The sequence below is a fragment of the Magallana gigas genome, chromosome 4 (genome assembly GCF_963853765.1).
Source record: "Magallana gigas chromosome 4, xbMagGiga1.1, whole genome shotgun sequence".
NCBI classification, from domain to species: Eukaryota; Metazoa; Mollusca; class Bivalvia; order Ostreida; family Ostreidae; genus Magallana; species Magallana gigas.
Window position 1 is genome coordinate 4,910,005 of NC_088856.1, and position 18,606 is coordinate 4,928,610.

General features: G+C 36.2%; 1 protein-coding gene across 1 annotated transcript; it reads left to right on the forward strand.

The window, feature by feature from the left end:
- Positions 1-15,076: 15,076 nt before the first annotated feature.
- LOC136274639 (uncharacterized) lies at positions 15,077-17,786 on the forward strand. Its single transcript, XM_066081979.1, has 3 exons — positions 15,077-17,195; positions 17,313-17,441; positions 17,600-17,786. Exons 1-3 carry the CDS (start codon positions 16,339-16,341, stop codon positions 17,784-17,786), a joined length of 1,173 nt encoding a protein of 390 aa, XP_065938051.1. The 5' UTR covers positions 15,077-16,338.
- Positions 17,787-18,606: the final 820 nt, after the last annotated feature.

Here is an 18,606-nt window from a genome sequence, read left to right on the forward strand (position 1 = left end):
AGTGGCCTCTTACGGAGGCGTTATCGTGCCATATTGACACATTTATATTTTCTAAATTCCACACTAATTTAAACTTATTTAAATATTTGAATTATTAAATTGTTACACTTCAATGTGTTATAGCATGAGTATGTGTAATTATGTGTTAATCATACGATACGGTATATGCTGACTGGGTTTGTATACATGTAGGCGCTTAGCAATCAAGCTTTCTGCGTCTGAGATTGTCAGCTGACACGAGCGCATTGCCGCCGCAGCGTTCTATCCCCTATATACTGTCCAAAGATATCCTCGATTCATATTTTGCTTTATTACTAAATATCTTTTAATACCCCTGGGCTCAAACGATGTTCTTTCAAAAGTATGAAAAATGTCCAAGATTTCTTTTTTGTAGCGCCCGCCTGTGGTTTTCAGGTTTCAATACATGGCTTAAAAATGTGATGCCTACGGGGATTTTGTATTGCAACAGACCCGGCTGTTATGACAACTTATGCGCGGTATTCCAAGTGGCTTCCGAAAAGCTATAGTAGATCTCAAAAGAGAAGCATTACGTGGCTAAGGTATGATATGGTAGGTGCATAGACTGCTTCATTACTGACGCTTGCTGCATTATCAATTTTAGAGCAGTGGAGTTTGAAGGCCCACCACTTATTGTTGGATATTTAGTAGCTAGCCTAAATTTGTCGTCGCTGATACCTTATAGCACACCGTACAACCGCTTTTGAATCATTTCATTCAAGTGCAGTGTGATGCATTCAAAATTGTTTGTTTACCTGGACAGCAGACGTTCACTGAGGAAAGAAATGTTCCTATTATCAATCTTAAACAAATATTAATCTTATAATATTTGGTTAAAAGTAGAGTTATATAGTTGTTTTTTTTATGACCAGTCTTGTTTTCTTTAAAAACATTGCAATATGAAGAATTTTGAGCCATTTTCTAATGCAATTTTCGGGCAAAAAACTTTAAGGTTTGGACACTAAACAAACTAACACGGTGTGTACTATCGAAATAATACAATATCAGAATATTAGCCTGTTATCTAAGCTTTAAATTCATATTCGCGTAAGTTTCTACAATTCATTCCTGTAACTGCTATTTTAAGTTTAGCAAAAAACCCTTTTTACTCGAAAATTTAAAACATCTTCCATTGGCCAATAATTTTGACTTTATAATTTCATTTTTGTATTTTAAAAGTTCAATAAGAGAGTAGAGTGAAACAAATGGTCGACGGTACAGTGTTTCTTTTTTTACAAACACCGGCTTGATTTTCTAAAATAAGTTAAACTCAATCTGTATAAATATTACGTCTTACATTAATTATAGCAGTGAATAATTTTCCCAAATAGCTCAGTAGTGTAATAAGTCAATAGTTCTGTGAATCCTTGTTACCCTACTTATTGCTTTACTCTGGAATAAAATTACCTCAAACCAACTGTGTAGATACAGTACCGATCAGAAAGTAAACCCCAACTAAACCCTGGGTTCACTTTCTGGGTTTACTCTGGGCTTACTATAGTGGACCCAGAGTAAACCCACAGTAAACCCAGAGTGGAGACCGAGAGTAAACCCGATCAGAAGTATACCCCAAAAAGCAGACGTTACATATATATTCAGAATATACAAGGAGCAGGGATTACAGGCAGTAAGATGGTAAGATAAAATACAGGTCTGCTTCACACTTCGGTTCGTTCAGTTGACCCCAAATGCAATTCTTCTGCAAACCCAAAGAAAACCCTGATAGTTTGGTCAATCTGTCAAAATTTCAGCAAAACCTCAAGAAAATTGCTAGAAAGCTAATTACCACTGAAATCAAAGGTGTTTATATATACAAATACCATATTAAAAATATACATTTGTATGATATGCGGACCCAAATTTTGAAAAAGTAAACCCAGAGTAAACCCAGAAAGTAAACCCGAGGTTTAGTTGGGGTTTACTCTGGTGTTATGTTGGGTCTGATCGGTACTGTGTCACGCCAGAATCAAATATTTTGTTAAAGAATACAGCATATAAATTCAGCATACAGTCATGTGTGCTTTTGATACATTCATTAAATATTTTATCATCTCCACATGCCTTATTGCACTTCAGCATGTTAATACTTTTAAAAATGTCATCATGTGTAAAAGGTAGATTAATTTCAGTGCTAAGATCAATATTGGCTAACATATCAAGCTCTTCTTGTGAAACTACAATCTTATTTTGATGTACGCAACCCCATTTATAAAATGTTACAAGATTTTTACACCTTTGTTTCAACATCTGAGTTAAAAAAAATTCAATACTCTTTAGAATATTTGTTCTTCAGTTACAGGCTGTTCATATCCACTCTGTGCATTACATTAGCACTTTTTATTTTTTCTTCTATAATCTTTCTTTTCATACAAATCTTCTGTTAAAAACATCTCCTCCAAAGTGTTTATAAACTTTTTTCGCTCTTCTAAATTTACGTCGAGCAATTTTGTGTCAACCATGGTTTCTTAAAATACATTTTTTCTTTTTGCTTACATTGGTATAAATTAGTTTCTTACCAAAAACATCTAAAGCACTTCCAACCAAAATATCATAAATTTTATACAATATCATTGTCAATAACCTTCTGTGATATATTTGCACGCCCAATATTTGATAGTCCATTTATTAACATTGAAATATTGTCTTATCTTCTACGTGGTTATGATATGTATGTTTCATTTCAGAATTCCATTATTTGTTTTGCTAGTTCTCTTGTTGTGCCTGTTGATGTATTGAATGCTGGTTATCTTGGTCCGTAAGTGCTAATTGTATTGCAATAGGATTATGGACATCTGATAAAAATTAACAAAGTGCATGGTAATTTTCTTAAATCTTGTACATATCTTAAAAAGTCGGCATTGGACATACAATGATCAATATCACTTGTTTTCTTGCATGTTACCTCACTATCTTGAACATTCCTAGATACCCGCAACACAAATTTTTGCAAGCGCTCGCTTTGTTAAACAGGCCTCCTAAGGTATCACATTAGGTTTGAATCTGAGTTATGTGGTTACTGAAGTGAAGATTGTTATTTTACATTCAAGCGATTTAATTGCACAGAGGAAACCTTTAGAGCACTCTTTCCTATTGTTAGTCATTCTATTCATAGACTTTTAAAAAAGAACGTTCTCTCGGACAGCACTGGATTCAATAGAGCATCAATTCTGCTTGGAGTAATTATAACTTTATTTTTCAAAAATGTGATTCAAAAGACATTTCCGAAGAAACAAACAAAAGAGAAAAGTATAACCTAAAACAATAGTGATTATTTCCTACAAAAAAAAATCATTAATGACATTTTGGTTCCCCAATTCTTGGTGCAACATACAACACTTATAGTATTTTTGTGTTGTGATTGCTGTATTATAATTAGCTCTAACTTTTATAGAATACTAGTTAAGTAGGTTAACATAGAGAAAATATTCCAAACAAACAAAAAAGCCCAAAAATGTGCAGATGTTGACTAGATATAACTCTTTGTTGCTGTCATACCTGAGTAATCACATGACCTAGATTTAAATCTAATATGATCTGCTGACCAAATTGAATACCATATTGAACAATCTAACAAGCTTTTGAATACTATACGGTTTTCTGTAATTCGCTATAAGAAAAACAAATTGATAATGTACCGGTTTATCATTCTAGCGTTAAAAAAAAGTTCAAATCAGTAAGTTTTTCTTTGCATACATGTATGTAGCAAATTGTTTAATTCTTAAACAAAAGACTTAGAAATACCACCACCAGAAACAAAAAAAAGAACAAAAGAATGACAAAAAAATCTTAGGAAAAAAACGAAATTAAACAAAACAGGCCGACAGACATATATTAACACCTTTTTTAGTTCACAGCTGTCATAGTGACGCATGCATAGACGTTCTTCCGAACTGTCATGAGTACACGCTCTTTGCTTGTGAGCCCCCTACCGACAATGGGCGTATCTAAACGGTGCTGCATACTCTGGATTCTGAGATAAATAATACAGTACCGATCAGACCCAACATAACACCAGAGTAAACTACAACTAAACCTCTTACTTTCTGGGTTTACTTTTTTAAAATTTGGGTCCACTCAGGGTTAATTTTAGGTTTGCATAAGAATTGCATTTGGGGTCAACTGTACGAACTGAAGTGTGAAGCAGATCTGTATTTTATCTCACCATCTTACTGCTTGTAATCCCTGCTCCTTGTATATTCCGAATACACATGTAGCGTCTGCTTTCAGGAGTATACTTCTGATGGGGTTTACTCTCTGTGTCCACTGTGGGTTAACTTTGGGTTTATTCTGGGTCCACTATAGTAAACCCAGAGTAAACCCAGAAAGTGACCCCAGGGTTTATTTAGGGTTTACTTTCTGTTAGGTTGGGTCTGATCGGTTCTTTAATTTATCTTTGTATGAGAGAGAGAGGGAGAGAGAGTGAGAGACAGAAAGAATTAAGGAAAAAGATAGACAGAAAGAGATACACATGGATAGTGTAAGAAATCGGACTTACGAAGTTATTTACAGCATGTACTTAAGTTCATGATGTAATAATAAATAGGCATGAAACGCTGAGAGAAAGAAATAAAGAACGAAAAAAACAGAGAGAGAGAGTAAGAAAGACACAATGAGAAAGAGAGAGAGGAGATGGGGAGAGAAGTTGAGAGAGAATCTTAAAATTTGTTTCATAACAATTCACATAATGATAATGTCATGCAAATGTTAAGGGGGATGTGCGGCCATATTGTACATTTGAGGATAAGAATGTAAACATTTCTTGAACTTGCTAGTTTCTACCCGAAACTGGCCAAAAATGTTGTCAAAAGATATTAAATCAATGCATATAAAGTCCAACATGCTATTATGTTTCAAAAATATGCATACAAGAACAGGACAATGCCTTTTCAATCCCTTAGAACAAGTGGCGAACTGCGCAGCTACAGACGTCTTTTGAAGATTTAAAAATCTAAAAATAGATATGAAAGGGGTTCATTGGTGTCCTCTCAACAACCATTTGTTGAGAAACAGGTCTAAGCTTGCTTATTTAAGTTGTAACTTTGTTTCAAAGTTGTGTACCCTTTTCTTAAAATTGGCCTTTTTTGGACCACTACACCACTTCCAAAAGGAATGTACTTTAATTTATAATTATAGAGCTTAAACAAACATGGGACAGGTAAAGTGAATTGTATCAAATTCAACAGGGATTGATTTGAATTGACATTTATTTTTTTCCATGAAAATATAAGGTCAGTGTGTCTCCATGAACACAAGAGTTCTAAGTATAGACTGAATTTTTCCTGCTCTTAAATAGATCCCATGCTGACTGATAAAAATAGGGTACCCTAGTTTGAGGTAAAGTAACAACATAAATGTGCAAGATTCAAACTTTTTTTTTTATAAACAAATGGTTGTAGAGAGGACACTAATGAACACCTTTTCATATTTTATCAGATTTTTAAATCTTCAAAATAGGTCTGTATCTGCGCAGTTCGACATCTGTTTTAAGTGATTAATAAGGCATTGTCCTGTTCTTTTATGTATGATTTGCACACAAAACAACATGTAGAATCTCATATTTATTGATTTATATCTTTTGACAACAGTTTTGGTCAGTTTCGGGCAGAAACAAGCCAGTTCAAGAGTTGTTTACATTCTTATCCTCAAATGTACAAGATGGCCGCACATCCCCCGTCATGTAATATAAACTAGTTAGGTTACAAACTGTACTCTATCTTTATCTTTAGAAAATATAAACCAAAATGATCTCTTGTCAGAAAAAAAAAAATTGTGATGACGTCATTATAGACTGTGATGAGTATGGCACAGGGGCATGCAGAGCCCTGTATGTTTCAAGGGCGACAAAGAACTGCACAAAGACTTGTGCATTCTGTGATCTAAACAATGTACAGTGGGTTTTTCTTAACCAACAATTCTTTGAGAAGAAAAAAAAGGATTTTGAAATCAACATGTTGTAAACAGAGAGTTCATCAACCCTATAAGTAACAAATTACTTCCATTTCATGGGTTAAGCTTTATTTAAAAGGTATAAATCTGTTTATTGCTGTTCACAATGGCCTAACTTTAAAATCACAGAACGTCGATGTTTCTTGTCATTTTTGGGAGTTGATTAGTTGATTTTAATCTGGTGTTACTCTGGTGTTACTCTGGCTAAACGGAAGTGAAACACCTAGTTTCTGGACCTTGGCAAAAATCATCACTGCTGACAATACTTAGTATTTTAACATAATCGATAAATTTGATATGATGTATTCAGATGCGTTGTTTTTCAAGAAAACTTTTTTATTAATACCTTGAAAATAGTCAGATTTTGAATGGTACTAGCAATTAGATATTCTTTGTAGGCATACATGTATGTATTCCTACGCCAGAGTTCGCTGTCAATGATTACCGAAGCGCCATTTCTAGCTCGGTAGCATTTGTAATCAAGGGCAGACTATCCAATCTTAAGATAAAGTATAGAATATTTACACATTTACTTTTACACGTTTAAATTTAAACATTTACATTTACACATTTACATTTACACATTTACATTTACTCATTTACATTTACACATTTACATTTACACATTTACACGGAACATTTGAATAAAGTTTTCTATTAGAACCATCTTAACAAGACCTTGGACTTTCGGTTGGACGTAGTTATCTATTTCTTGCGTCGAAACAATTTAAAAAATGACGCGGTTTCAAGCGAAATATGTACCGATTGCGTAGTGTTAGCTTAAAAGCCAGACAAATCTTGTTGATTTCAAAGAGCCATGGGTTAGTGGCCAGAAGTGAAATAGACAGGCCTACCTCACATTGCCGTTCGACACAACTACCGAAAGTCCAAACTCTTGTTAAAATGGTTCTATATCTTTGTTTCTAGAAGCCCAATGTGTATACAGTGACTGGATGACGGTGTCAGAATGTTCAGTGACTCAGTGCTCAGTGGGTGTTGTTATAAAACGGAAGTGAGGTCGTTTACAAAGGTCAAGGACAAAACACTGGGGTCGAAAGACTGCAAACAAGACTTAGAACGTGATGCAGCATGTGACCTTCCACCTTCTGAGTACTGAGAAGAGGTAGTTTCTATTGATGTCTCTATTTGATGAATGTTCTATGATAATGTCTATTTTTTTTTATTGTAGGTCCAAAATAAAAAAAACAAATTGCACAGCAAAAATATTTAATCAATGTATCAATTTTCTGTGCATATGTGTACAGATGTATCATGAATATGTCTTTATATGTATTTATTGTTGTACATCCCTTTCTTCAATGATATAAGATATATATGGTATAAGAACAATAGTAGGGTACTATAAACTAAACATTGTTATGCTCAATGATTCTCAAAATATTACATTGCAAAAAAATAACTTTTGTTGTATGACGTTATCCTTTTCCCCACAGCGCACTCGCGATAACGTGTAGAAAAACGTGGGTTTTTTTTTAAGTAAAGTGTGCCGTGCGTATTTAGCATCGTTATGCTAAAAGGTAAAATCAAAATTTTCATTTCTTTTGTCGAATTGGAATACATTGGTAATAGAATTATTGTCTTAGGCTTATAGCTTGTTTATTCTTGATATCTTTGATATTAGATGGGGTAGATGTAAATGTGCAGACACAATTTAAGTTGGCATGAATATACATACACATGTACCTAATTTTTTTTAAAAAGCTCAAAGCGATGGATCTTAGGCAATGTATTCAGTCTATTGTTGTTACTTCTTTGTTTTGATGAATATTCACTAGCCGTTTTCGAAGGCTGCCTGTGGCGTAATATGGCGATGCCGTTAGAACTTGATAGAATAATATACTCAGTAGTGGATTTCTTTAAATCTTTTGTTATTCATCTTACCTCACCAATACGGCAATTCACATATTACTCTGAGTATACTTTCATCGTGAAGTCGATAGACATTGTAATGAAATGAGGCAGTCGTCGTCTATAAAATCGCAAAGGGTTTGTCCTTATTTGTAAATTTCTCAAGTTTCGCGAGTTTACATATATAGTTACTTCCTCTTAACTGACCATTACGTGTTGACAACCTATTCAGCAGCCCAGTTGCATACTATATGGAAAATGTTACAACTCATTAGGACCACTGTTAATATTTATATTAATTAAATCAAAACATTTATATTGGTGAACATTAAGATATTGATTTTGTGTAAATATGTGATAAATACACTGTAATTGAAATTATAAACAATGGAACTTCTTAATGTATGAAAACAATACTTAAGCCATATACCTGTGGTACGAAACAATTTGGCACGATCTAACAATAAATGAGTTTGCAACCGGATACTGGCTTATCGATCCCTCGTGGTTCCCGAGCCCTGTATTGGCCTGTAGCTGAGCTCGCAGACTTATAGGTCACTACAACTGGTGTCAGAAGTGACCGATTCTACGTCCAGTTGAAAATTATACTGTAACGTGTTTTACCTAAACAAAATATCGGGTTCTTTTTAAGGGATATAAATATATTAATTTTACTTCTACTCTTCCTGAGTACAATGATTAAACTTGATTTACAATTGATTGGAGGTGTATTTAAATAACTTATTATTGTTCAACTGGGATACTTTTCCCCGCGTGCCTTGGTAAAGGGTTCTTAATATTACAGGAAGTCAGGCGCCTCAGTCATATAGACTTACTACCTCCCGACAACCAATTTAGATTCCAATTCCAATTACCGCTGAGGAGTATTCCTTCCCCTAGTCTGTCTACTTACAACCTCACAAATTACTTCTATCAGGTTTCTATTACCTTCCAGGTCTTGCTGGTTCTTCTGGGAGCTGTGGGTTTCAGACCTACTCTGCCTTATCTGCTAGATGAGTCTGCTTATATACCCTTGGGAGAGTTTACTTCCAAGGGGGGACCAGGTCATTCCATTTCAATGGGTGTACTCTATTACCTGTACGGGTGTGCTTTATTACTTAAACTTCATGGGTGTGTTTCTCTGCTTGTCACTACCCCTATTCCGTTTCACTACCCACGCCTCTAACACCGTGCGTCCCGCACGCTAAATCAATGAGAATCAAATAATTTTTTTTTTTTTTTTTTTTTTTAATTTTACATAAGGAGACATAGTTCAAAGTATAGTTCATAGTAACTAATTGTTACTATATGCATGAAACTTGACAGCCATCAAACAATTTAAAGAACATCTACTTGTGAATTTACATAGTTAAAGTAACCAACTGTTACTAGGTAAAACAAAAGAATCTTCTTTTCAGCAAAACACCATTTGCGTGTAAAAAGCACATTCATTAAGAACATCACAAATCTCAGTCATTCCAGATATCTTCCTCGAAACGCTCCACTGTCTCACCATCTTTCTGAAATTTTCTGGTGACTCTTATTATTTTCTGGTGACTCTTTCCTGCCTTTAGATTTGTATCAGTCTGTGTTTCAGCGTCAGCTTTCTTGCTCTTCTTAGAACAGCGTGAGCAGTGTTGGTCATCCAAGGGCGCCTTCTGCACCACCAAAGCACTGTTGCTAGGTTCCTCTCTCTCTATCTCTTCATTAGTAGGAAAGTCTATGGTCACCGTTTCTGATGTCTCCGTGTTTCTTCTTTTCACCCCTGGTAAAACTGGAGACGTCTTCTTCCTGTACGTTCTACCGGCTTCTCTGTCCTTCTCCTCCTCAAACAAGAGTTCTCCTGGATCCTCCTGCCAATCCTCTTCATCTTCCACGCGTCTTGGTGGAGATTTCTCAGGTTCAGTGGACTCCAGTGGGGTAATACAATGGTCCTGACCAGGGTGCAATCGTTGCATATGTTTCACCAACACAATCTTCCTACCAAAGGCATGGTCGCAAAAATTACATTCAAATCTTCTCTTCTGAATATCTGCCATTCCACATTTTAACAGGTGTTCACTCCACTTGTCTTTAGTTGGCAGTCGAACCAGACAAATGGAACATAGGAATCCAGGTTTTCTTTGGGTAACTTTAGTCTTCGCCATTCTGTCCTTCAATCTGAAATAACATAATGACATTAAACCTTGTAATCGAACTCATAGTCAGAATGCCAAGTTGGTCTTTTTCTTTGTCTACGACCAGCATATGCTAACTCTATCTCATTCAATTCTGAATTTCCTAACAGTACCACCTGAGACTCATCGTCAGAGGTGACATCATTACCCTTATCATGGTTTTCTAAATTCTTAGCATCTATAACCTGATCATGATTCTCTAAACTTTCGCTATCGCCTTCATCTCTAAGGACCTGAGTCCCGTAAGGTCTTAACCTATCAACATGTACAACAAGTGTCTTGGTATCAGTTTCTTTTCTGATTTTGAAAGTAACATCAGAGTGCTGTTTTACAATGATGTAAGGACCATACCAGAAACTCATAAGTTTAGGTGATTTCCCAACAGCTCTCTGTGGAAAGTATACTAACACCTTGTCACCCTCTTCAAACTTCTTTTTCACCACATTTTGATCATGGTATCTCTTTTGGCGCAACATAGATTGTTCTGTTATTTTGCGCGTGTTTGCATGCGCCTCTTCCAAAGTTTTCCTAAGTTCCCATACCCAGTCATGTACATTAGTGGGTTTTAGTCTGTTTGGAAGCTCATACATGATATCAATTGGGGTAGCAGTCTCTCTTCCCATCATCAACATATTCGGAGTGTAACCCGTGCTTTCATGCTGAGAGGATCGGTAAGCCATTAGAACATATGGTAATTTCTTATCCCAGTCTTGCTGGTAGTCAGAGACATAAGCGCTTAACATGGTAGCTAAGGTTTTGTTAAATCTCTCAACCATGCCGTCCGATTTCGGGTGGAACGCCGTCGTGCGGGTCTTTTTGATACCGAGTAGTTCACACATGTCTTTGAACAACCGACTCTCGTACTGCCTGCCTTGGTCACTGTGTACGATTTCAGGTACACCATATTTACAGAAAAACTGTTCCACCAGAACTTTCGCCACGGTTTGGGACTCAATATTTTTCAAAGGATACGCCTCTGTCCATTTGGTAAAATAGTCAGATACAACGATTATATATTTGTTGCCAGATTCAGTCTCTGGTAAAGGTCCCATTATGTCACTGGCCACACGTTCTAAAGGATAGCCTGTTTGGTCAATTTGCATGTGTGACTTTCCAGAAGAACGAACTTTTCTTTTCCGGCATTGTGGACATCCGGTTACATAAATTCGGACATCTGCCTGTAAACCTGGCCAATAAAACCTTTCTCGTACTCTAGCAAGAGTCTTTCTAACACCTAAATGTCCCGATGTTTTTGCATCATGACACTCCCTGAGTATTTCTTTCCTCTCCGACATTGGCACCAACACCTGGTAAATGGTTTTTCGATCACCTTTCCATCTTCTACAGAGTAGATTGTCTCTTACTTCCAGGAATTTGTACTGCGACCAAAGAGATTTGATTATGTTACTTTCATGTTTAATTTGGATGTATTCTGGGCGATCATTTAGCTCTAACCATTCTCTGACTTTCTTCAAATCAGAATCACCCTCTTGCAGACATTGCACTGTAGAACTACTATCTGGAGCAGTGTCAGGTGTTACACTTTGTACAACCTTCTCTCCATACCCACACTGGCGACACGGATATCTACTCAAACTGTCTGCATTTCCATGTTTCGCACCAGGTCTATGAGTGATTTCCAAGTCATAGGTACTGAGTAATTCAATCCACCTTGCTACTTGTCCCTGGGGATCTTTGAAACTCATTAACCACTTTAAGGCGCTATGATCAGTGCGCACAATGACTTTGTGACCATACAGGTAGTGTCGAAAATGTTTGCATGCAAAGACAAGAGCCAGCAATTCCTTTCTGGTGACGCAGTATTTTCTTTCACTCTTAGACAGTGTTCTACTTGCGTATGATATCACCTTGGTCGTACCATCTATATCCTGGGACAACACTGCACCAAGTCCCACTTGACTTGCGTCTGTGTCAAGTATAAAGGGCACTGAAAAGTTTGGGTGTGCCAAAACTGGGGCAGTTGTCAAACACTTTTTAAGATTATCAAAGGCACTCTGACAATCAGACGTCCATTTAAATTCTCTTCCTTTTTCCGTTAACCGAAATAACGGTTTTGCCAGGCTAGAGAATCCAGCTATAAATCTCCGGTAATAGCTGCATAAACCCACGAAGGATCGCACCTCACTGACCTCAATCGGTATTGGCCATTGTTCCACAACAGCTACTTTGGCCGAATCTGTTTGTATTCCGTCGCCAGATACCTTATACCCAAGAAACAGAACTTCCTTCTTGAACAAAGTGCATTTTGCAGCTTTGAGCTTTAGACCTGCCAATTGTAACTTGGTCAATACTTGTTCTAAGTTTTGAAGCGTTTCATCAAACGTTTTACCAAAGATAATGATATCATCAATATATACCAAACATACATTAAAATTAAGTCCAGCCAACACTACTTCCATTAGTCTTTCAAAAGTAGCCGGACTGTTACAGAGTCCAAATGGCATCACGGTAAATTGAAAAAGCCCACTTCTGGTCACAAATGCAGTCTTTGGTTTATCGGCCTCGTTCATTTCTACCTACCAGTAGCACGGTGTAGTACCTAAACGGCTGCTATCAGTAAAAAACAGCGTTCGGTGTTTCTATTCGAAAATTGAACGGTTGCTAGTTGAAAAAAGCATGCACGAAACGCATGGATCAAGTCACAAAATTGACGAAAAATGTACCCAAACCATGTAAGTGTTTAAATAATCCGTGTGCACGGAACATGTAAGGTATTATTATAATATTTTATAAATGTAGTTTGGAAAATAGTCCTATGAATAACCAGAAATAGAGAAATTTCCTAGGTCGGTGACGAACTAAAAGGCTGTTACAACCAAGTTTTAAGCTGATATTTTCATCTACAAATCAGAGTTTGTTTGTTCTATATAATGAAAAAAAGCATTTATCTATTCTGATTCATTAAGTAATACAAAATAAACAAGAAAGTATATTTTGATCGAAATAATTTGACAACAAATGATTTTTTAAAGTTACGGTTGCTATTTGAAATACTGATATGTTCGCACCGGCTATAAACTGAATACGATGCACCGGCTACTATATGAAACAAACTTCTTTTCCAGCTAGAAGAAGAAAATCAAACTTATGGCTGCACAAGCCTAAAAAATCGAAAACACATCACACAGTATGTGACACAGAATGTGAAACATCAAGTGCTTCAACGATTTCAACTCCACCAAATCGCGTTCAACCATGCAGCGCTAATCTACGAAATGCACCCTTAAAAGCCAAGCGCAAGTTAAAGAAAACAAAAAGAAAGTTATATGAAGAAAACGTAAATGACAAAATTATCAATGAAATGATAGACATTTTACCATCAGTTCTTATAAAACTCAGACAAGCTGGGATATCAAGTGATTTTTGTAATTTGCTTCGACTGATTCATTTAGACAAGTTACCATTGACAAATATTTCTTTACTTCTTTTTCTCGACGTAGTACGTTGGTACTCTTTGGAAAACACATCTAACATGCAATATTCAATCGACTGTCTAAAATTTTGGAAAGTGATGTATAGACTTTTTCATGGAAAAGCATTGCGGTTTATGGGTGGAATGAAGTCGTCCAAAGAAGATGTCGACGAATCAAATACGGCTAACTGTGGTGGATATGACCCTGCATTTTCTTCTATCAACTTTGCTGTTCCGTCGCAAAAGCGTTTAACAGCATTTGATGGAACAGCAGTAGACTTGCCAAACGAAATTCCACCGGGCATCATAAGTGAATCTCTGGCAATGAAGCCACTAGAAAAATCTTACATACTAAGTTTTGATGGTAAAAAGTTAGCACCAGGCTTAAATGAAAATTGGGGCGACCAAGACCTATTTGGACATGAGGAAATCGAATCTCTAAATGAAACAAAGAAAAGATTAGAGCATGAAATAAACTACATTGACAAAACAGTGGACGCCTGGAGTAATTTAGAAAAACATGAACAAATTGATAAATTACAAAACATCGTTACATTCGTTTCAAGTCGACTCAAAGATTTGCGACACTTAGTTTTAAAGCAGCAGTTTGCTTTGAAAAAGTTCCTTAAAGAAGGTGGTCCAGACTGGCGCAACTCAAAGTACGTTTATGCTATAAGCAGCATACAGGCGCAATTGTTTCAGCTGCAGAGTTCCGTCAAGAAACTGCTATGTGTGAATAATTCTTTGTTATCTATTGGGGCATCAATCAACGGAGCCTCTGATAAATACACAAGTGCGTTAACTGTTGACTTATTTTCTCAGAGAAATATCATTACTCTCAAAGATTTTTCAGATCTTCCTGAAAATATGACAGAAGAATTACGATTTATAAAGCAAAGATCGCCTCAGTGGTTTAAGGTTCGGGAACAGTTTAGACTGACAGGTAGTTCGTTGCATGAAGGTTTAGGACTGGAATCATTGAAGCTTCAGCAAAGGCATTTTGACAAAGTTGTCCGAAAAATCGAAACCAGTGAGGCAATTTCAGAAGATGTTGCAAAGCGTATGGAACATGGTACGATGTCGGAAGTGCATGCCATTGCAACATTAATTGCAAAGATACTGCCATTCTATTATCCCGATTTGACATATGTGGAAGAGGGAGCACATGTTATAAGCCGGAACGAAGCACCTTTCATTCTTGTGTCACCCGATGGAAGTCTAGGAAAAATCAATCTAGATGGGACTGGTATTCCACTTCCACTCATTGGGTGTGAATTCAAATGTCCCTCACCTTCCGAATACAAGACACCTGTACACTATGAGATACCAGTAAGGTATGTATTTTTATATGTATGTTATTAATTTAACACGAAATGCACATGATTCTCAGTAAGTAGTACATGGTTTCAAAATCATACTCTGTACTTTTTTAGATATTTACCCCAAGTTTTAAGTGAAATGGCCAGTATGAATGTCAGTGAACTGCTTTATTTATGTTGGACAGAAGAGAGCTCAACAGTGTTCAGGTTTGTCACAATTTTATTCCTTAAAATAGAATTCATTACTAATATGTATATTTAATCCTATGAGCCGATAACACCATAATTATAAATTGCAGAGTTACATTTGATGCAGTCATGTGGACAAGTATAATACAGGAAGCTGATGCTGTTTACTTTCCGGATGAACCAAAACGTCCAACAAGATTATCTTCAGAATCAAAAAATATCAAGGAAAATTTGTTAAAATACAGAGAAAAAAATTGCAAATTTCTGTGCGAAATATCCTCCGTGAAAGGCACCAGAGTAGGTTCTTTTTATGACATTGAAGAATCTCCTTACATCTACCCAATTTGCAGTTTAATTAACCCTACGGACGAGGTCAACAATAACATTGACGTCATATCAAACAGTGTTAAATCCTGTATTATGGATGCTTTCCAGGTGTGTAGGAAAAAAGCCACAGAGGTTTTAGTTTGGATTTTAGCAGACACTGATCGAATATTCAGTAAAGGAATTCCTTATGCATTACCTGTTGCTTATGCCATGAAGGGGTATAGTCTCGGAACACAGGTAATGAGAGAAATGCACGAGCATGTATTACAAGCATGCTATGAAAAGAATTTGCGAGTCGTTGCAAGCTGCTTTGATGGACAATGGACAAAACTGGCAACTAGGGACAAAAAGGGAAAACCATTAACGGAGATGCAGTTGCAACGTGATGTTTATGGTGATGCTTCAAAAATGTCACGGGATGCACTAGTGAGAAAACTGACATCCGAGTCAATTATTGATGTGGAAAAAAGTAATCTTCAAATTAAAAAAACAAACTTTGGTTTGACAGTTTCTTGCCAACGTTTAAAACGTATTATGCAGTCATTGAGAAACAAACTGAGGAAAACAAAAACAAGTATAGCACCAAATGAAGAAGATGATACTACATCATGCCTTCCAGACGAAGCTTTAGAAACATTACTGGATGAAGATAATTCAACACAGATTAATAGTATGTTTAACCTGCAAAATCCTTCAGAGGCAGAGGAAGTTAAAGAAGTTCTTGACGATTCGAACAACTCAAGAACTGTAAATCCAAAGATACCTGAAGAAACGGTTGAACTAATTCTTCTTAATCTCAAATCTCACTCAAACAGAAATGTTTCGAAGAAATGGACTAACAAAACTATTAATGAAATGAAAGAAACCTTAGTCAGTAGACATCTACTCATGAAAATGCAGCATGATGAAATGAATGTTGTAATTGAAGCAACAAAAGTACTCCATAAAATGGGAAGTAAAATGATTAGGAAATCATGCTCACGAGAAGAAAAGGCAAAACAAATCAAGAAAATGTTTGTTGGAAGAGAAGATGAAACATGGGAAAAAACAGTAAAAAAAAATGATGCCCCTCAAGTGTATTGCCTCAACCATTGTTCGTGGAAGTTCGACCAAAATACCGAAAGAGCGATTAAATAATACTGTTGCAGCAATGCTCTATGATACAAAATACGATGAATGGAGAGAAGAGTCAACATTTAAGCTAAAGACAAGAATTGAGAACGCTGACACAACAAAATGGTTCTCCTTTCCTGAATTCAGTGAAGAGAGGCAACAAATCGAGCCTAAATGTCTGGACGCTCATCATCTGTTGGTAAATCTGCGATGTAAAGTATGTAAAGATGGTTTGGTTGGTATACGAAAAGAGGCATGGCATCAAGTGGCAGAGAACAACAATGCCGTGATCAGTAATGCTATCGTCGTTGACTTAGTGGATAAGCAAAATAATGCCTTTGCAAAAAGGACATTTTCAAAAGCTGTTGAAGATGAAATGCGCAAACTTAAATATTCAACAGAAGCAGACTTTTGCCGCTTAATTCGCCAATGGTACGAGTCTGAAGACTCTGGGGGCATTGCTGCCATAGAAAGGGTTCAACGAAAACTTGAGCTGAAATCGTTTTTGCTTAAGGATGTTGATTTTGGAATTTTCCCGCCGCCTGGAATGTATATTAAAGGATTTCCAAAAGTAATGTTTGAGGGCTTTATACAAAGAATAGACACTTCCATTCAATTGTACGATATAGTGAAGGGGCAATCTTACAATCAGAGATCACTTTCGTCCCTTGTTAACGAAACATTCTTTGGTGAATTAAGTGAGTTGGAACCAACAAAACTTGGATGTCCGAAGGCTGTTAGTATTCCACGCCTTATGGCTAATGTAACGGAGATGCAACATTTTCGATGTGATCCATCCAACAGGTATTTATCTATATTTGGCTCTGATTCATGATTTCACACACCTCTCTCTGTTTATTTTTGATAATGCATGACGAAACTTTTTGAGAGAATGAGAGATGCAGTAAATATATTTTACAGAGTGTTCCATATTTGTACAACAAGGAAGTCTGTTTATCCCAAAGATAAATTGCTAATAGCCATGGATAAGGAGAAACAAGAAATTCCAGGATTCTGCAGCCCAGGTTCTGCAACAATGATATCACCGAGGTACCGTATATACATGTATATTTGACTCGAAAAGATGAAATATTTAAATGTTATCAATTTCATGTCTTTTGAAATAAATTTGTATGCATCTTTCGTGTTAAATGCAGTAATAAAATGTGTAAAAATTTTATGATATGTTATCATATAACACTTTGTAGAAACCATGCATTTGATGACCCTAAACTTTTTGGAAAACGACAGCGGAAATCAAAGCGATCTGATATATCTCAACCTAGTGCAGTATGTAGAGGCTGTCTCCCAGTCAGGCAACATCATAGGTGTGACGAATCAAAGATTTTGCCGACAACTCGCCTGGGGATTCCACTGCAGGACAATCTGAAATAATAACTGTTTTACATGATCTAGAATACCTCTTATTGTATCGTCTCGCTATCAGAAATAACAACTCATAATTTTAATTTCTTTTTCTTTTAACTCAACTTATAACAATGAACACTACTTGTGTTTATAAAACACATGGATATCAATACAAGTCAGCCTTTAAAGTTGTTAACAAGGGGAAATAAAAAAAAATAATAACAACATTGTTTCAAAAAGTAAACGTTGAAAATGAATTCAATTAGCAGATTAATAAAAAAATGATTTCTTCAACACTCCCATATAATACACAAATAATATCCTGTTGAAGCCTATAGTTTCTAGCTTGAACCCATTTACAACAATTTTTTAAAAATCATGAAACTCCACCCCAACGCCCTCCGATTTCAAATGTAAATACATAGCGAATAGTGTTCTCGCCAGCGTTACACCAGTTCATATACACATCCATTTCTAGTTGTGTCCAGATTGTTTTTTGTGACGGTAAAAAGAGGCTCTATATTTGAAGAATTTTCCACAAGTCGAACATTGGAAACGTTCAGGGTCTGAATGAGCACGAAGGTGATCCATCAAGTACCGCTTAGCTTTGAATTTACGGCCACATATGTCACAACTAAAGTTTTTCGTAGCACCACACACATGCCTAGCAAGACTGCTCTTATGTCTAAATTGTCTGCTACAAACGCTACAAATAAAAGGTGAAGAGTTTTCGTGTCCAGCTTTATGTCCTTCAAAGTTACTTTTGTAGATAAATCCTTTACCGCAGTGATCACAGACATATTTGAAATCGGCGTTGTGAATCCTTTTATGAGAATTCAATCCCCCT

Bases quoted from the DNA above. Each gene is read 5' to 3' on its own strand.
- LOC136274639 (XM_066081979.1), top strand. From the start codon at position 16,339: ATGATGCCCCTCAAGTGTATTGCCTCAACCATTGTTCGTGGAAGTTCG. The intron at 17,196-17,312 runs GTATTTATCTAT...TATATTTTACAG, and splicing joins CGATGTGATCCATCCAACAG to AGTGTTCCATATTTGTACAA. The intron at 17,442-17,599 runs GTACCGTATATA...AACACTTTGTAG, and splicing joins GCAACAATGATATCACCGAG to AAACCATGCATTTGATGACC.